The sequence below is a fragment of the Tribolium castaneum genome, chromosome 8 (genome assembly GCF_031307605.1).
Source record: "Tribolium castaneum strain GA2 chromosome 8, icTriCast1.1, whole genome shotgun sequence".
Classification (NCBI taxonomy): domain Eukaryota; kingdom Metazoa; phylum Arthropoda; class Insecta; order Coleoptera; family Tenebrionidae; genus Tribolium; species Tribolium castaneum.
The window spans coordinates 9,691,668-9,711,794 of NC_087401.1; the positions used below are offsets into that span (position 1 = coordinate 9,691,668).

Below are 20,127 nucleotides of genomic sequence, written 5' to 3' on the forward strand. Positions count from 1 at the left end.
GTAATTCAAACTGGTCGAATCTTTAACCATGTATTTGCTACATATAGAAATTACATAGTATAAAAATAAGGGGTTAAAGAGTCGAGGAGAGCTTCGGGATAGGATTCGGGTAGGTTCTAGAGTAAAATAACATTAAATGTACAGTTAAGTCTTAAGCTAGTGAGTGAAGAGAGCGTTATTTGAATTTAGTTCTTCTAAATTATAACAATTGCCTAATTAATTAATTGATCTAAATTAAAGCGAGTCGCTTATTAAAGACCATGCCCATCCTGTGGGTTTTTTATATAAAAATATATCTTGTACAGTGGTGACACTTGTCCAGGTTTAGGTTGGCAACGATTGGCATTGGAGTTGTTGCCAACGTTAACGTACAAGTGGCACTTCCTCCGTGTTTCGGAAGAATCGTCCGAAGCAAGCAAAAATTGATCTTAGTTCTTCTAAATGTAGCGGCAGTGACTCAAGTCATTTAAAAGAACTAAACGTGATATCACCTGGAGCTGTTAATTTAAATGGACGCTATGTCACGAGTAAACGCTCCATAAATCATTCAAGAAGTAAACAAAAATTATAATCTACATTCATGTATAAAAAGACTAAAATACAACTTTAGTAAAGATGGCTTATAAAATAGATTAACAACTTACGGAATAAAGTTTCTTAGTATATGAATATACTTAGCAATCAACATCCACTGAGGGAAGGGCGACCAAGAAATGTTGATTTTATGTGCATTTAAAGCCGATCTATAATTGTGCGTCCTAACCAACATTTCCCGAAAAAATCACAAAATAAAATTAAATCAATCAGCAAAAATTATATTTAACATTCATATAATATACACCAAAAACACGCCACGTTTTGGATTTAGAAATCCATTTTCGAGTCACCCACACCGAGAGAGTCCATCAAAACACACTTGTTGATTCGAAAATGGAATTAACCGAAATAAAAACTGAAAAAAAAAACATGGGTGAACATTGAATACATCTTTTTGTTGTTATTGTTATCAAGTATTTAAATTTGTCATTGGAATACTGGTACAGGGAATGATAATTTAATCGCTCTTGAATAAAAGTATCGCCACTTGGTCCAAATAGAAATAGATGAAATGACGGGACTTGTGGGTCACAAACGAACCGAAATTTCGGCCCACGATGCAGAGCCACCATGGATCGTACTTCTAGTCGAACTCTTTCTTTATGTACCCCGCAATGTCCTGAAACAAACATTTTTGCTCAACACCCACATTTACATCAAAAACAACACTCTCAACGAAATTGTGTACATTTTAATACCGGGTGATTATTGTCACTTGATAAAAACAACATAAAACGACACTATATAATAATATTTTGAAACACTCTTCTACAAACACCGGATTCAAGATTCCCAAGCCATATCTATACTTCAGACTCAAAAGCTGCGAAAGATTTAATTTAATTTTTGTACTTCTTGTGTTGTTTATGCTGTGTTTGCTTGTTGTTTTCACATAACTGCTTACACACACCACTAAAAACACGCTAAACGTTAAATGAACATTAACTTATATTATATGAACATTAACAAAATCTACGATTTGCGGGGTGAAGCCTCAAAATTCGTACAACGCTCAAAACATCCGAATAACCATTTTCCCGCCATTTATGGTTACTGTTTTCGACCTAGCTCAGTGGCGCCCCCAACAGTAATTTTACTTCCGAAAAAGGGTCTTGGGAGTCACGTGTCCACATTTTGGGGCCGCTTTGCTCACTTTCTCAATGTTGTACTTCTCGATGGCTTGCGTGGCGCAATCCACGGCGTCCTGCTGCATGTCCTCGCTCATATCGGCGTTTTTGATGACTGCTTTGCGGTTGGTTATCTTGTCGGCGGTGCTGTGGTGCTTGTTACTGGACCTGCAAAGGGGCCCATTATTCGTGGGGCACTTTCGGTAAACAGCGCCCAAATCTCTGATTCGGACACTGGCTCTGGCGATCAGTTCTGCCATAACTGGTACAACCCAAAGCCAGTAGATATACTAAAGTAGCGACACGGACCTTGACAGGGCAACAATAACGATTATACATTCTACAGATGGCTCCAACATCAAAATTCAAAAACGTACGTCAAAAATGTCAATATTTTCTCACGTTTGAAAAATTGGTGAATCAGAACAATAAATTCGGTGATCGTCTATAATTTCACCCTGGTTATTACAGTTTATGTGTACAAATACCATGAAACCTTCAAACTTGTGCTTTACTCACGTAAAAATAAATCAGATCGTCCCTAAATTCAAGTGAACATTGCAATGCTTTTAGAATGCGCAGAATACAGAGCAACTCTTATGGACATTTCGAAGAAGGTGCTGGCGCTTCAACAGTAAATTCATTCCTTAAAAGAATTTGAACTTTGTATTTAAAGAAAAACCCAAAAACCGCAGAGGAAATCAGTGTACAAAATTGAGTAAATCAAGAAATTTTAAGGAAATCACTTTAAAAATTTAGGGAAAATCAGAAGGAATCATGATTAAATCACAGGAAACCATCTGTTGTACAAAATTTGGGGTACGATTTACACCTCGATACTATCTAAGAAATAGAAATAATACAACCTGAATTGCTCTATATTATTTAAATTCTGTATAACATAGTTGCTGTAAATAAGTGGCTATAGAAAGTCCACCAAACTTCGATGCGCTACAATTCCCAGATTTAGATGCATTAAATTTTATGAAACGAAGGTCAGTGTAAGCAGAGCGGTCTTAAATTCTTTCCCATCTAATCTAATAATTTAGAATGAATTTTCAAGGAAGTATTGTTTAAATCTACCTGAAATACTTAATGAAAATTTGGTGTCTTAGAAATTTCTCTTTTAAGTTGATACCTACCACTTTACATTTCTTAAACAATTTTTGTTTGAAAGAGTTTCCAGTATTCCCACACAGACGTGCTTCGTAATGTGGGCGACTTTGAACAGTCTGGAGGCCCCTTTGTTTAATGTTTTTGATGTCGATTTATTATTTACGTGGTTGAAGCACAGGTTTGAAAGTTCCATGGAATCTGTTCATAATCAATAACCACAGTAAAACACCAGAATCACTGTGCTCTTTACCAATTTTTCAAAAGTGAGAGAATCTTGACAGTTTTGACGTATGTTCAAAAATACTGACAATTTGACGAACCCTTAAAATTACAGCGTTATTACAAAAAATGTCGAGCCTTGGAAAAATAAACTGCCTGTTTAAATACATTCTCAATTTAAATCTATCATCTAATGTGACCTTTAACGATGTTACGTTTGGAAAATCCACCCTGACTTAGAAGGGCGGGTCAGGGTGTAATTTTAATGCCCTTAACGGCGTCAGAGTGAACGGCTGACGTCGGAGCGGCAATGTTCCTGTTCCTTCTGTGATGTCCGCTTTTTTGTCAACCTTACAAAGAAATGTTTTTTTTTCTTCCTTATATGTGGCTCGGTGCGTCCCGCATTCAGTTGTGGGCAAACTTGAATGTCGCAGCCTTTTAGTGCCCACTGTCCTGAAAATGTTTCTGGTTAAAACCGTAGGTTGGTACCTTGATAACTTAGTTGGGAAAATCGTCGGAAATGCTATCCGTTAGGGCCGGATAGCCTCCTTATTTCCTTTTGCCTGCCCTAGGGGTTCCCATGTGGGCTATGGGGGCCTTAGTTTAATTGCCCATGTCATTGTTTACATTTTCTTATCTGTTTTGAATTTGAATCTAACCTGTAATTGTCAATCTTAGTTACCTTTCTAAACTCCCTAGTTTTCCTCTTATCTTCTGTTTAGCGCGTAAATTTTAAATTTTCGTTTCCGTTTCACTTTTTTTCTGAGTCTCGTTCTTTAAAACTCCGAACGGAAATCGTTCTAGCACTTTTGTCCTAGCTCCGTTGTGGGAGTCATCTCGAGTGATCAGATTTTAGATCATCTCACATTATTGTGGAGATTTGCGGTCATCGAGTGTGAAAATTTAAGTATCGTATGGAGTGATTCGTTGTGAGTGCAGCTTCACTAAGATTTTCGTGGTAAATGCTCGCACCATCGCCGTAGCCGAATAGTCGGATTCGCAGGACAAAACTCTTTTGCTAACACGAGGAAGCCGCCCAACATCAAGGCTTCAAATTGGGGGGGGTAAAACCTTCGAGGGGACCTAACATCCCATCATCTCTCGTTCCGGACGTGGTCCTTCGCCGTTATCACCAAACCCGCCATCTGCGAGGTCAACAGCTACCTCTGAGGGAGCCCCTCATCGAAAAGACGGTCAGGCAAGCCTTTGTTAATTACGGACGCGCCGGAACCCCCTAACCTCGAGCCTTTTTGCTGTCTCGTGTGTTCTCTTTCTTCCAATTTTTTTGTTTGATCGCCTCACGATCAAAGGTAATATTGCTGATCTCATTTTGTAATTTAATATATATAATTTCGTTGTAAATCGTCTCTGGACATATCGGTTGGTAGATTCGGTTATTAATTTTGCGCTTATCGATATCAGTCACAAAACATAGATCTATGAGTTTGCGGCCGACAAAGAATAATATTCCGAGCACGTGATCGGTATAAGAGAGTCACTTTTCTCCTGTCTACTTGTCCAGCGTAGATAGAATAGTATTTTTTTATTTCTTTAATAATTTTTAATTTCCTACATTTTTTTAAATCTTTGTTATATAATATTTTAATCCATTAAAATTTAATTTCGGGGAAACCCCTTTTTCTTTCCTTTCTTTTTTTTCCCTCTAGTTGGGGTTATACAACTAGTGGCGCCCAATAACTTCGGTTTATAGTTCTTTGTGATCACCCACGCCCAACACCCAGAGCCGGCTGGCACCAACTTGTGTTACTTAGGTAACAACGAATATCTCTTTTGAGCATCCTCTTTAGCAATTTCATTTAGTGAAGATTAAACGTACAAATAGGGACAAAACGCACTTACTAAGGCTTTTCAAGGCTAGGCATTTTATATAAATAATGCGGAATATGTCGAATTTCGATAGTTGCGCCCTCTCTAGAGTATATAATCGTTATTGTTGCCCTGTCAAGGTCCGTGTCGCTACTTTAGTATATATATCTACTGGCTTTGGTACAACCAAGCTCTAGTTTTATCAAAACAAAATCTTCTGACAAACATGCGATCATCTCTGATTGATTGATTAATTCGCTGTCGTTCGGTACTCACGTGAGATGTAACCCCGGAAAAGTGCGGGAAAAGCTCCAACTGTCAAACGTTCATACTTTTTCGAATTTTCTGCTTGTTGAAAAGCTGGACTTTAAATTTTTCTCAAGAGTAGCTTTCAATTACACGAGTGCCAAAATCATAACTGACAAAAGCCCAACCTGTCGCTCTGTTAAGGGTTTAAATTAGGGTTAGGGCATAGGGTTCTAGTGAACGTGATCGTGACGAGATTTTGCGGTGACAAGCGTGGGGTTCTCATGCAAGAAACGCTCGGAAAAGCACTTACTTTGAGCCGGCTGGAAGACTTTCCTATTCAGAGGGTTTTTCCCCATATTTGGACCCAACTACACTACACCGAGACACTGCGCTATTAATTCAAGTCGGATCGATACGGCACTGGTGCGCGGACACGGACCCGAGATTTAAACAACGCGCCAAAAACCACTGTCAAGCGCCATCTTCAATTCGAAAAAATGCGTCCCGAATTATTGGAAATGGGCAAAAGCCACCCCCAATGGTCGCAAAAGTACGACACCATTTCGAAGCTCATGGAAAACCAAATCGCTGACTTGCGCTCCACGTACCGTAAGACCCTGATGATGCGCTACGAAACGTCCATTTTGGGGCTCCAGTTGCTCAAGACAATGAAACAACTTCAACAAACTAAACAAGTGCTCGAAAACGTTGAGTGTGATTCGAATGAAATGTAGACAAGTTTCAATAAACAGTTTGTGTAATTTCGTTTTATTTACAACATAAAAAATACATGGAATGTGGCGATAAGTACGTTAAGTTTGCTAGTGAATGATATCACATAAAACCTAAATTAAACGATAAATTGTTCCGCTTCTTAATACTTAACAGATTTATCACAGAATAATTAGTAATTTTGTCGGATTACATGAGCATTGGAACTACGGATATCTAAAGGTTAGGATACGAAACGACACTATAAAACGTTCCTGTTCACGATGGTTCCGTTAATGTCGACAGAGAGCGCAGTTGTTCCATCACCGTTAAAGTAAGTGTAACGTCAAACAAAAAGAAATACACGCACTAAATTATAGAAAATTTTATCGTAAACTATATTTAAAAAAATCAAACTTTTACCAATTGGCACTCAAAACGTTGTGAATACGGTTACAGATGCTAAAAAAAGTTGTATAGAATTAAATTTCCTACAAAAAATCCGCGAGACCGCATACCTATCTTCAACCATTTAGGCCCCAAAATCATACAAAGACGGTCTCAAGCAACAGATTTGCTTCAATTTGCTGGTGGTCAAGTATTAGAAAGTTAATGGTCGTAACTCAACTTGAAATCAGCTCAAAAGTCAGTAAACTTATTTAAAAAAACAGAACGCAAATACAAAATACTTGTAGATTTACATTCAAATTCCGTAAATATGATCAGTGACTGATCACATATCCCCTAAGCGAGTTGTAATAGTTGAATCCTAATTTGTTATCCAAATAACAGTTAACTGTTAATGTTCACGTTGTTCTTAAAACCACTTTTCTCCTTCCTATTAGTGATAAGCATAACTTTCATAACGTTAACTTATGCCACACTGCCTCGTTTCCGAACTAGCTTGTTTACAAGAAATTTTACCTTTAATGCTGTCAAATTATATAATTCTGTATGAAATCAAAATCACTAAGCAAATGTAAGAAGCTTATTAAGGTATATTTATTACCATCAACACAACATAATACATAATTTTGTTTTTTGCTTATTTTTATTTGTTTCCTTGTTTGAATTGAATAATCTGTGCCAATTTATCTTCATTTTATTTTACTTTTACTTTTAACAAAATGTGTTTTAGAAACTAAGTTTATTGTAATTGCTTTTGCTATGGTTAAGTAGAGTAGCAGCAGCTAGACTTCGCCATAGAATAATGTTAATAATGTGTATCAACCAATATCTACACTGTACTCGTAATTCATTAATAAAGGCATTTATTATTAAATAAATAATAAATTTAGTTATACATGTTTTGATTTTTCATTTTTATATTACTATTTCTTTTGATATTATGTTTTTTACTTTGCTTCTATATTATCAAGAACTTTTTGTTTTCAAAATGCTTTAAAAAATCATATAATTTTCTGTTTACTCTATTCGTGATTTTCTCTTTTCGCTTATTCTAATTGTAGTTCGCAATTTTTCTTTTCTTCTCAATATACGTAAAGACTAAAAAAATGAAACGAATCCGTCGCTTGAGCGTTAAAGATAAAGTCATGGTCTTGCGAACTTTTTTTTCTTAACTTTTTTCTTGGATCTTTAACCGTATTCGCAGCGTTTTGAAAAATACGGGACGAAGCCCAAATTTTAAATTGAAAATAATTTTTTCCCATACTTCTTAAAAAAAATTAGTCGACAGTTTTTCTCAGTCTCAACATTTCCGCATTTTTTCCAAGTCATTAGTAAATTGTTTGAATTTAAGACAATTTTTTTGGGATTTCGTATCTCGTTTCGTCTCCTAAGTCATAGTCCCCCGTAGTTGGAACGTTTAAAGCACTGTTAATTAGTATAATTACAAGGGTGTGTATTCATCGGGGCTGTCGCTGCGCCCCCCCAGCTTCTTACTCCCGGTCACCCGCAGCGAGCACCTACCGTAAGCCCCCCTGTCCAACTCCTTCTTATTAAAATTATCGATAATGGTCCGCACGACGGAAGCCCCACTTTCGGGGGGCTCGCAGGGCTTCCGTCGCGACATCAAAGGGGTCCCCGAGATCCTCATATAACGCCTCCGGGACGAACACAAATTATTATAATCAGGGTTTTTGGTCAATGTGGACGAAACCACATCTGGGATACTTTTCTTTTGTACTATAGAATTATTAACGAATTTTTGGGTCACTCGAGAGGGGCACATCGTATTCAAACTGATACTTTGGAGACTCAAATTTTTCGGCTCCGGTTTTTTAGACCCCAAATATTTATTCGACGTTTTTACGTTGTTGGCAGCCTTGTCGGTTTTTACAAATTCGACGTTTTCGTAATTCGGATATTCGACGGTTTCGACTTTCGGTTTTTCGGTCGTTTTGCCCTCTTTGATTGGTTCCAGGGCCGGACTGCGGTGGCCCGAAATGCTATCGGGGGTGTTACTACCAGACGAACTGGGGCTTATGCCTCTGTAGTGTTGGATATCGAAGAGTAAATCAGGTGGGAGAGGCATTCCCACTGATAAATGCATGGAGAGGCTTTCTAACCAAACTTCCATAACCTCAAATGGCGGCCTGGAATGACAGTTAACAGTCACGTGGTCTGGTTGGATGGTTTGTGATTGGTTACCGCTTATCCGGATTGAGATCGGTGCATAGAAATGCAATTTTGTAGAAGGCTTCGGGACAAGAAGCACAGAATTTCTCCTTGAAAGTCATTTGGTTGAGGCCAAAGTCGTTTGAACGGGGCAGGAAGTCAGGGTCGGCCAAAACGCGCCCAATAATCTACCAATTAAAGTTGTGTTATGTTATTAGTGTTATTACTAGCCCTAGAAATTAATTTCTAGTTGGCCCATATACACTGGGTATTTCCCCAAACATTCGATTTTTTTCATACGCAATCGTAAAGAAACAAAATACGAAAATTGCATCAAAATTAATGCTCTTTATTATCGACTGTTTCACTCGAATTTTTCGTTTCAAATCTTAAGACACATTTATTTGGCGAAATCACAGAAATATCTCGAAATTAAAAGGTTTTTTTTTGGTTATTTAGATATAGCCTTGTGTTTGAACAAAAAAATCAAATCGATAATAAATTGCCCTATTCTAACGTTTTAGTTCGTGCTTTGTCAAAATTACTACGCAAAATTTCGTTAAAAACAATTAAATTTTAACAAATGAAGTCAAAATTGGTGTTAAATTTTCTTTTTTTTTTTTGACGTAAGAATTAGACTTCCTGTAACTTCTCGGTCAAACTGACTAAATAATCAAAAATTAAATCAAAATATTGTTATTTTTGCCTACTTCTCTCGTTTTAGTTTGTTTTAAAACGAATACTAATAAGTAATTACTTTGACAGACTTTATTATAATTTCTAACACGTCAAAAAATAACAAAAATAAATAGAAATTGGAAAAACTAAACCAAAAAAAAAAAATTGTTTAGAGATGATGTTTTTACCTACTTCAAGCCTTAAACATTTTTATGAACTAAAATCTTAAGTTTTTTACGGAGATTTTTATAAAAAGAATCGAAAAATGACCAAATTATCGTTTTTTAGGAAAACCGTCACTCATTTCACAAAATTTCGTTAAAAGCTATCCGAAAATTTACCAAAATACCCAAAAAACTGCTTTTCCAAGTGTTTTTTTTTGCGAAAATCTTAACAAAAAAAGTCATAAAGATTAGATCAAAATTGATACATTTATTTGGCGAAGCCTTGTCGAAAGACCCCAAAAAATTCCAAAAATAAATCGAAATAAAGAAATTTTTTTCTATATTTAGATATAGCCTCGTTTTTAAACGAAATTTCGTCAAAAAAAACAAAAAAAAAACACAATTTGTTCTAAGATAGTACTAATCATAATTCAACGTGTTTTTGAACTAAAATCTCAGATCAAAATCTAATATAATAATAAATCTAATAATAATAATAATAAATCTAATAATAATAATTGCCTTTTTGATGTTATTTTTCCGGGAGACTCAATTGTAAAGTTTTTGACAAAATAAGCCTAAAACTCAAAAAAATGAAAGTTGACCATATTTTGTTTGTTTCATTAAATTTGTTTTTTTGTAAAATCTTGCTAAAGCAAATTAGTAATTAGTCAGAAATGTAATTACCTACGAAATTAGACAAAAAATTGTGTTTAATTTTGCTTTTTCTCTGTTTTTTCCAAAACCATAACAAAAAAAGATTATTTTAGCGAAAGACTTAGTTATAAAGAGTAACAAAGTTTATAATATTTTACCTGCTTCACTAGAAATAGGTTGCTTTTGATCGAAATTTCTTTAATTTTTTTCAAGCATTTAAGACGCTTCTAATCCAAAATCTGTTTTTTTTGCGAGATTTTGCTAAGTCAATAGTTAAAAACGTAATAATTAAAAAAATTAGCAAAATTGTCCAGAAATTTATTAAATCTGACAGTTTCTAATATTTGACGGTAAATAATGCGCTTTACTACTCGATGGGTCACCCTGTATATTGTTTTTTCCCTCAATTAAAATAATACTAAACAAGTGAACCTCAAATTCTGTATCCTAGGGTAATTATGCTACAAGCGAATTCATTTGTTTTCACTTGGTTTATTTCGTGTCATTAAACATTATTTTGTGTTTTATTATTTTTTGGTTTATCTTTTTCGATTCATTTTATTGAAACAAGTTACTAAGTAAGTTTAATTTCTCCAGCTGCACTATTTCGTGTTCAAATGGTTAATTTTGTGTCACTGTAGTTTATTTTGTGTTTTATTATTTTTATTTTTGATCTATTTTTTCATATTATTTATCCCTTTTTTAATTTGGTTGAAAAAAGGTACTTTAAATAAATGTAATTCTTCCAAACATACTCTTTAGTTCTCAATTGGTTTATTTCGTTCGTATCATTGTAGTTTAACTTGTGTTTTATTATTTTTTTATTGTATTTTTTCGTGTTATCTTTTTCTTTTCATTTGATTGAAAGAATATACTTAATAAGTTTAATTTTCCCAACCGCACTCCTTCGTTTTCAATTGGATTATTTCATGTCATTGTAGATCATTTTGTGTTTACTATTTTTTATTTTTTATTCTATTTTTTGATATTATTTATCTTTTATTTTTCATTTGACTGAAAAAAGGTACTAAATAAGTGTAATTCCTCCAACCAGACTCATTCGTTTTTAATTGATTTATTTTGTGTCATTATAGATTATTTTGTGTTTTATTATTATTTATTCTAATTTTTTTTCGTGTTATCTTTTTCTTTTCATTTGACTGAAAGAAGATACTTAACAAAACGATTTCGTCAAAAAAGTCAAAAACAAAGCACAATTTGATTGAAGATGGTGTTATTTTTTAACGTTCCAATAAGTGTTTAAGCACGTTTTTCAGTTTTCTTTTATAAAATTCAGGAAGTCAATAATAACTTTATTTTTGTCTCTTTAAAACGTTTTTCATCAGAACAAGTACAATGTTTTGCAAAATTTGGTTAAAAACAAACTGAGAAAGATATTAGTTTCGAATTTTCACACTCTAAAACTAGCCCCAAAAATTTTTTAGGACGTTGAATCCACTCTAATTCACGTTTTTTTTTGTTAATACGTTTTGTCTACACCTTTACAGCAATATGTTTTTTTAATGACGACATTCTTATACAATTTATTCAGTTTTTGCCATTTGTTGTTTGGCACAAGTAACAAGTGTTCAATAATTGTTCTGGTCGTGGTTTGCTGTGGTTTTCTCTTTCTAGCATAAACGTAGGTTGCGTGATAAGTTCATATGGTTTGCTGTCAACTGTTTAAGAGTTCTTGATAAAAATCACATTGAAAATCATAATAATTGTATGCAGGCGTTCAAGAATTTACTCTGCAAGCTCAGTTGAACGTGTAAATTTTTGGCCTGACACTGACAGCTGTCATCTGTCATTGTTTTGTAATGTTAACCGAGACATACGGTTTTTTGTGACAATTGCCACACATAGGCTATCTGACCAGAACAATTATTAAACACTTGTTATGTTAAGTGAAACCAAACACAGTTTTTGTAATAATAATAATAATAATGCTCTAATCCCATAGTTCATAAAAGATAAAACTATTGGGAAGTTTCAAATCTAGTGATTTTTTTGAAGTGGCAACAATGAGTCAAATGTCACCAACCTAATTACATTTGAATCACTTACCTCGCACAAAATAATCCCAAAACTAAAAATATCCACTTTCTCATCGTATTTATTCCCTTTCATCATCTCGGGCGCCATCCAATAGGGATTCCCCACAACAGTATACCTCTTTTTTCTCTCCTGTCTTTTAGGCGACATCCTTGTCGCACTATTGGTCGTATGCGACACAATTCTCGCCAAACCAAAATCCGCAACAATCACAGTCTTATCCTCCCTCACCAAACAATTATGCGAATTCAAGTCCCTATGAATGATATTCATCGAATGCAAGTAGGCCATGCCTGCTGCGATATCCTTCGCAAACGACACTCGCTGCTCCCATGGGAGCGGCTGAGACGTATCGTGTATCAACTCCGTCAATGTACCCCCAGATATATACTCAGTGACCAAATGAAGTCGCCGCTCTTTATACAAAACACCGATGAAACGAAGCACGTTATTGTGATGCAAACTACGCAAAACGGCCACCTCTTTGAGAAAATTCTTCTGTGCCTCTTCATCCACTCGATACAATTCTTTAAGCACCATAACTTCGGCCGTATCACGTGTCGTAACCTTAAACACCTGACCGAAGAAACCCTGACCGAGGAGTTCGCCTTTGACGAGGTCCGAAGCGCGGAAAACACGCTGAGGAGGCCGTGATTCGAGAAACGAATACGCTCTAGATAATTCAAGACAACGTTTGGAATTTGGCGCCTCATCTAGTAGCCTACTCATCGACGAACTGCGTTCTTTATCAAGTTGGCGATTGTCAGACAGGTGATTTTTACGTCGCAGCTGTCTTGATCGTGTCCCACTCATATAACCCTCATCACGTCGTTTAAACAAGCGCTCCTTATTTGCAGGTTTGCCACCCTCCGGACATGGAATGTCACCAGTTGAGCCGCCAAGATTTGGCTCGGGTATGTTTTTTGTTGTGGGAATGTTGGTATCACTTGACGTTGTAGTGAGTGGAAGTGTCTGAGGTGCCAACACAGTTGGAGTGATTGGTTTTAGCGTATCAGGATCGTGTTCTATGGTTAGTTGAAGGACTGTGTCTGAATATTTTAGTAAATTTTCGACCGTGTCGATGGCAGTGTCCCTGACTGGTGTTCCATTAATTTCGAGTATTTTATCGCCAATGTGAAGCGACATCAAGTCGTCATTCATGTCAAGTCTGCGGAAAGATGGCGGTGTTAGAAAAATGACGCACAAAATGATACAAATACAGTACCTATGGGGCAAAAACAAGCAACAGGTGTTAATCGCATTTGTTAGAAAAGCCAAAGCCAGTCGAAGCAATTTTCCCCGTATTTTCCTTTTAGAAAAAATAATTCGGTTAAGCGGTTATTCCCCGAAAAACTGAGTGGCTTACTCTGAAATTAGGCATTTGTTTCCGGAATCCTTTGATAGTTTGATTCCTTTTTGGCCACCTGGTATTTCCACCAGTCTGATTGAGTGCGGTTTGCGGATGAAGGGACATCTGGTGTTGCGTTTGAGCGGCTGCATCTGGCGCTTGTAGCACTGTCCGCTGTTGTGTGAAATTTAATTGTTATTACAAGTCCTAATAAATGTGAGGACAAACAATGTGTTATGAGAAACATGTCAGATTTTTATATTTTTTCATAATTTGAAAATTTATAAAAATATGAACAAAATATATGTACAGGGTCGCTAAAAAGTTTGGACACAGGCAAATATTATAAAAACTGTTCATCAAAACTTATTGAAATTTGGTATATTTTTAAGTGTATAAAAATTGTAACGTTTCAGATGTTTATTAAATTTCTATCTGCATTTGTCCCTTCGGATACAAGGCTAACTTGATTTTTTTTTAATTGCAACAAAAGTCAAATTTAATATATTTGAAAAGAGCATTTTTTTCTGAGTTCTGTGGTATACACATGCATACCTTAATTTAATCCAAACTTAAAAATAAATCGAAAATTTTGAAAAATGTAAAATTTTATTAGTCTTGGAAATGTTGTCTTTATCTATCGTTAGCTCATTAATCAAAAAATAAGTAAAAGTTCGCTCAGTCTTACTTAAATGTACTAGTAAATTATTGCACCCAAGTTTACTTTTTGACTAAAATACAAGTGACGGATATTTTCAAAGCTAACTTAGTTTTACTACTCCAGAAAATTTTTGAATTTTAATTTTTTTACATTTCAATGAAAGTAAAGATGGTTATCATGTTACATCACTGAATTTAGAAAAAAATCCTCTTTTAAAAATGATTAAATTTGTCCACTCGTGCCATTTAAAAAAAATCAATTTAGCCTTGTATTTTCAAAATAAATGACGATAAAAATTTGAAAAAGCTCCTAGATGATAGAATTCAAACACTTTTAACTGTTCCTCAAATTTCAAGGTTTTCTGTTAAACTGTTATGAAAATATTTAATTGTATCCATACTTTTTAGCGGCTCTGTATAAGAAAAAATGATATATCGATGTGAGAAAAGAGTAAAGTAAAAAATAACGATATTATAGTAGATTCTGAACCAAATTGAATATAATAAATAGTACAATAACTAAACAATTAAAATAAAAAAAAACTGGGAAAATTGGCACATAATTTTAAATTTTTATTTTTTAAGCACAATATTTTTGAGAAATTTCTCAAATGGCTTTTCGATTCATGATATTTAGAATCTGACTATTTGAAATTATGTTCACCCAATATTTTTTTTATATTTAAAGAGTAAAAAAATAAATGGTTAGTAATTAAATATGTATTTTGTAAAATATGTTGGTATTTTTCGGCATTTCTTGAATTATCAACAATAACCTCTTACAAGCATGCATTCCCAAATCATTACACTTTTAACTAATAGCTATTTATGGTTTGAAAATAAATAAAAACGAATTTTATCCACAAAAATTAAATGCAGCAAAACTTTTTATTATGGTTTTGTCTCTTTCTTCCGATAAACTATAAATTAGGTCAATCTTTTACTATTACAACTAGAAGCATACACATGCTTCCAAAATATTTTTTAATTTCTGTTAATAAAATGCTCATTTTATTATCAGGGGCCGTTTATTGAGCATTTAATTAAATTTTAATTCGCGATTAATTCGGTGTTTGTCATTGCAAACTATAATAATTGGCTACCTAATTCAAGTTAGTTTAATTTTGAATTAAATTTTAATTTGCTTTCTGTCCAATAAATATTATTATTAATATTAATAGAATGAATAATTTTATTCTATTTATTCTATTCTATTTATTTATCTTTTTACTTTGTTTGTGTTGTCAATAGCAGTGTGAATAAAGTGTTGCTCTAACACCATGAGACTTTTTAAAATTTTGATCTAGTTATCCATGACAGTTACCTCAGCAGTGAAATGTATTGCGCAAAACTTCAGCACCGCTCTATCTGTGAATTTATAAATTTATTTAAAATTTATGTCCCAAAATGTGCAACAAAGAAGATAAAAAAATTATGTTGGAATCTTATTTCCGAGTTAACGTAACTGTCATGGATAACTAGATCAAAATTTTAGAAAATCGCGTAGTATTTTTTTTCGAATAGAATATAATTAAGTACACTTTATTCATGATAAAAACCATACGAATATAGGGCATTGAATATGTTAAAAAACAAAACAAAACGTACAGTGGCGTACACGGAATTCTGTACGCCTATGACATTTAGTTGGCATAAAAGTATGGAATACTATATACATTTTGACAAAAATAGTTGATAAAGAAATAAATTTAAACAATATAAACCTCAATTATTGATTGTTGGCAAAATCCACTTAGGGCAAAAAGCATTTGCTTAACAAATATATCTTTAGACATTAATGTTCAATTTTTTCAAACAGTACAAATGACTTGACTTTAGAAAATGTATTAATAAAAAATGAGCATTTTATTAAGAGAAATAAAAAAAAAATTATCAGTAAGCTCAGTTTTGTATACAATATAAAAGTTTTAACTTAATGTCAAATCATTAATTCGGTAGGAGAGAGATATCTCAAAATATTTCTTCTATGTTTTTAAATTTAAAAAATTCGTTCAACAACTCTCGATTTTTCTGGATGTTTTTCTTTCATATTATTCAGTTCACCAGTTCCAGAATATTTTTCTATAATACATATCACCTACGTACAATTTTTTCTTGATAATTTCAACGTTCTTATTCAAATTAGGCACATAAAAAATACTCAAATTCTATTCTAAACTATTCGAATTTATTAGAAAAGGAACCAATAATAAAAAACACAAGTACCATTCACTTTGTCTGAGTATTTAATTGCCAACATTTACTGGTCGAATTTTGTTTTAAAATATAAGATGTTTATATACATCTAAAATGTTTTCGTTGTAATAATATCTGTGATATTATATTCAAATCTTTGCATCTTTTAACTTTCACGTTAAGTAGAAAGATAAGTTTGGAACAAAGTTCCAATAATAATAATAATTAATAATGCTAGAAAATTCTATACTCTATTATGGGTAAATAGATCTAGCACCTAAAATATATTTATTTGTTCTTTTGAAAGTACTCAAAAAATGTTTTACTTATTTTAGACTCAGTTTTTATTAAGCGTAATTGTGTCCCGTCCGTAGTCAATTATTTATAACGATTTTGGGAAAGTTGGTAGCAAGTATTTAAATTTTTAATCATACAACACATTGGTGCTTTATGGATGTTTAAATTAATATATTTTTTTAATTAATTAAAAAGATAAGCCATTTCGAAAACAAAAGCAGACAGAAATATGTCCCGTCTGTAATCATGAAATGACTGTGTAATAAAATGCACACGAGTGACATGGTGATTTTTTTCTACAACTTGGGAGCTTACCAGTACAGTTTGGAGCGTTCGACGAGGGCGTAAGAGTCCCCATCGCCGATGAAAGCCCCACACGAGACGCAACAGAAGCATTCTGGGTGAAATTTGTGTTCCCCAGCTACCATAACCGGCCCTGTGATAATTTGGCCGCACTGTTGACAGGACTCCCCATACCGAGACCAATAGTCATCTTTGCAAAACAAAAGACCGTCCTTTTCAAAGTACCAATTGGACAAGGACGCGTCGCATGCCGAACAACTACAATCAATTAATCAGTCGTGCACTTGTAGCCCCACTTTGGGGCCACCTACCGAAAGCATTCCAAATGCCACTCCTGATTGAGGGCACTGATGACGTCCTCTTCGTCCAGCACGTTAAGACAACCGGCGCAGACGTTATCGGGGCCCCCATCTGTAAAAAAATACAATTTTTTTGTTTGACATTTCCAGGAACTGTCACCCACGCATTTTAATCGCGATTTCCCAACACTTAGCACCCGATTCACGCACTTTTCTCGATGCCACGCAACACCAAATGATGGAAACTTGGGTTTTCCACCGATTTTTACCGCTTTTCCATTTAATACTCACCGTTTTGGGGCTGTTCTTGCATGTTTTGATTGGGAATGTTGACAGTTAAAAAGTTTCCATCATGGCGACTGCTAAAGCCGCGCTCACACGACTGGAAACGTCAAGGTTGAGGATGAAAAGTGAAAGTCGGGGGGAAATTTGGATGGAAATCAATTGAAATATACACAGGGGCGCAATAAAACGCTTTTTGAACGTTTAGTTGCGTCATTTTTTGTCCGGTTGCTATGGTAATGTAATGGCGGGTCGTTTAAAACTGACAGCGTTGCCAACTGAGTTTGTGGGAATGAAAAACATTGTTGTTTAAATCGTTTATTGAACAACACAGTTTGACCGGTTACAAAAAATTCTATCAAACGTGCCCTTATTATAATTATTGTGCTCCAAAAAAACTTTCTCCCACGTTTTTCCCCCGAAAAAGTTGTGCTTAGGTGATATAAGATTTGAGCAAAGTTTTTGCCGAAAAATCGAAAAATTGGAGAGGAAGTACAGTGTTTAAGGCATTGAGTTGTTTTTTCGTCACAAAAATCTGCTCAGGTACACGATTAAAATTCGTAATCGCAAGCAAAACGATTTTTTTAGTCACAGCCATGCACTTACCTTGCCCGATCGTACGAATTACGAATTTTAATTAATTACACAATAATTTGGACTAAAACTAGGTCTTGCGCTAGCGCAAGTAATAGTCTTGTACATCAATTGACTTCTAACATGCATTTTAGTATAGTTGATATATAGTTTTACCACATTGATTATGTACAATAGGTAAAGGATATGATGCATGCAAAATTCTACGAAAAGTGCCCGCTTGTTGCAAAATATACGTTGGGTGTGACTATACGTGGGTATGTATAGTCGAGTCCAAGGTATATTTCGCCCACTTTAGGCACTCGATTTGGTCGAACTGTAAACAAAGTAACCAAAGGACGTGTCGTGCACTACTATTCAATTGTATCACAAATGAACTTAGAATTTGGGTCGCTTTGGTGCATGCAAGCCCCCTCATGCCCCCACAAGAAAGCGCCTGGCTTTAGCTCAGGTTTGAGTTTCCCCATCAACAAAGATACTCAGTTTTCGAGGCGCGGGGGCCCCGCAGTGGCCCCCACTTTCTCCTTCAACGTGTTACACTTGGCTTGCATCATCTTCAATTGCAGCTGTAACGACGTACTCAATTGTTTTTGCAAATCCTGCACTTCGACGATCTCTTTTCGCAGATTCTGGTAATTGGTTTTCACCTCATTCACCGACCGGAGAAGGTTATTTACCTCGATTTCGGCCGTGTCTTCCAACAGAAATTCGCTCTCGATGTGGCCCACCTGTGAGGCCAAATCGTCGAGTTTCTCGTCGGTTTTCTTCATCTGAAACGGCAATTTTGGGTATGGGGCACCGGGGGCGAAGCCCTACCTTCGCCGTGAGGTCCTCCATGGCCCGTTCGAGGGTCATTTTGGGGCAGGGGGCTCGCTAATTCGGATCAAATGACAGCTGTCACGCTAGTGTCAGTGGGGCGACCTCTAGCGGATACACATTCTTAGTTTAATTGTAATTTTAACAATTGTAATGTATTATAATCAAACAATAATGAAAAGGAACAAGCAATAAATAAAACAAAACAAATAACTGGATTATAAAAACCGCAAATTGTTTAAAAAAAATAGTTCACGCAACCAGTTATACACCTTCAGATATTAGTTGCCTGTACTAATTTAAGTTCTTTGTGAATTCTAAATTAGCACTTCTAGTTTTGAACCCAGAGCAGCCACTGAATTTAATTACTTAATTCAAGTCTTTGATTAGTAAACCTGAAATCTAACACAAACACTGAGTTACTAAGTTATGTAAAGTGATTATACAAGGGGTCGCCAAAAAGTATTGATACAGTCAAATTTTGGTATATGATTAAAGTATATAAATTCTATCGTTTCAGATATTCACATAGTTTAAGAAAAATCAAATTTAATATTTTTTATTCTATGGTGTGACACATCCATACCTTAATTTTATCAAACTTAAAAAAAAAATCGAACTACAGTGGAGTCCGGTTATAACGAACCGGCTTATAACGAACTTCCGACCATAATGTACTATTTTTCAAGTACCGAAAATCTTTCCATAAGCTCAATAGATTTTTATATTTTATGACTTTTTTCATTTTTATAATTTTTTTATGGAAAGACTTGTTATTTTCTGTAGGTGTTTTTGCTAATTTTAAGTCAGTGTAATAGATTTTAAACAACTAAGTTCAGAGACCAGATTGATTTAAAAATTTTGTTCGATCCAAATTTATCCGCCGACCAAAACTCTACGAGTATATCTCAGAAACTACAGAAAATCTCTCAACAGCGGACACCGATGGGGAATCTTAAATTGTCCGTTGGAGACAGACGCCCACTAATGGGAGATAGAAATTTTAATACATATTTTGTTAAGTTTCTAGAAAAATGTCCCGTTATGAAGAGGTGTCCGTTATTTGGAGGTGTCCATTAAGGAAGGTCTCACTTTATAAATAATCGGATATTACAAAATAAGATATTTTCACTTCTTTTAAGCTCTGTTGTCTATCTATCGTTAGCTCTTTGCCGCTAGAACAATGACCAAAAAATAAGTAAAAGAAAAAATAATTGTTAAAACAAAACTTTAAACAGAAAAAGAACACAATTCATTATAAAAAAATAAGGACGAAATACATAATTTTTATGTTACAAAAGATGTTTAAAATGATTTCCATTGACTTGTTAGCTTTCTTAAAATAATTACTGTAG

General features: G+C 34.6%; 2 protein-coding genes across 8 annotated transcripts; both read right to left on the reverse strand.

Annotated features, from left to right (window-relative positions):
• Nucleotides 1-17: 17 nt before the first annotated feature.
• Nucleotides 18-17,539, reverse strand: LIMK1 (LIM domain kinase 1). 7 transcript variants are annotated; one of them, XM_064358513.1, is made up of 10 exons: nucleotides 17,372-17,539; nucleotides 17,093-17,192; nucleotides 16,794-17,039; nucleotides 13,344-13,499; nucleotides 13,203-13,286; nucleotides 11,990-13,145; nucleotides 8,457-8,611; nucleotides 5,446-8,401; nucleotides 1,751-1,892; nucleotides 18-1,216 (listed from the first exon to the last, which is right to left on the reverse strand). In XM_064358513.1, exons 1-8 carry the CDS (start codon nucleotides 17,391-17,393, stop codon nucleotides 7,696-7,698), a joined length of 2,625 nt encoding a protein of 874 aa, XP_064214583.1. In that variant the 5' UTR covers nucleotides 17,394-17,539; the 3' UTR covers nucleotides 18-1,216; nucleotides 1,751-1,892; nucleotides 5,446-7,695. The 7 variants fall into 7 exon arrangements, with proteins under 7 accessions (XP_064214583.1, XP_064214584.1, XP_064214581.1 ...); XM_064358514.1 differs by having other exon boundaries at nucleotides 1,574-1,892; XM_064358511.1 differs by having other exon boundaries at nucleotides 18-1,509; nucleotides 1,574-1,892.
• A 125-nt stretch (nucleotides 17,540-17,664) lies between these two features.
• Nucleotides 17,665-18,885, reverse strand: LOC103313439 (uncharacterized protein). The gene is made up of 2 exons (XM_008196713.3): nucleotides 18,773-18,885; nucleotides 17,665-18,726 (listed from the first exon to the last, which is right to left on the reverse strand). The coding sequence occupies exons 1-2, from the start codon at nucleotides 18,809-18,811 to the stop codon at nucleotides 18,436-18,438; spliced, it is 330 nt and encodes a 109-aa protein (XP_008194935.1). The 5' UTR covers nucleotides 18,812-18,885; the 3' UTR covers nucleotides 17,665-18,435.
• Between the last annotated feature and the right edge of the window lie 1,242 nt (nucleotides 18,886-20,127).

Excerpts from the sequence above, each read along its gene's own strand:
- LIMK1 (XM_008196714.3), bottom strand. The coding sequence starts at position 17,393 with ATGCAAGAACAGCCCCAAAACG. Across the intron at positions 17,040-17,092 it reads TGGCATTTGGAATGCTTTCG|TTGTTCGGCATGCGACGCGT; the intron begins GTAGGTGGCCCC and ends AATTGATTGTAG. Across the intron at positions 8,402-8,456 it reads GATCTCAATCCGGATAAGCG|GCCGCCATTTGAGGTTATGG; the intron begins GTAACCAATCAC and ends CTGTCATTCCAG.
- LOC103313439 (XM_008196713.3), bottom strand. The coding sequence starts at position 18,811 with ATGACCCTCGAACGGGCCATGGAGGACCTCACGGCGAAG. Across the intron at positions 18,727-18,772 it reads TGGAGGACCTCACGGCGAAG|ATGAAGAAAACCGACGAGAA; the intron begins GTAGGGCTTCGC and ends TTGCCGTTTCAG.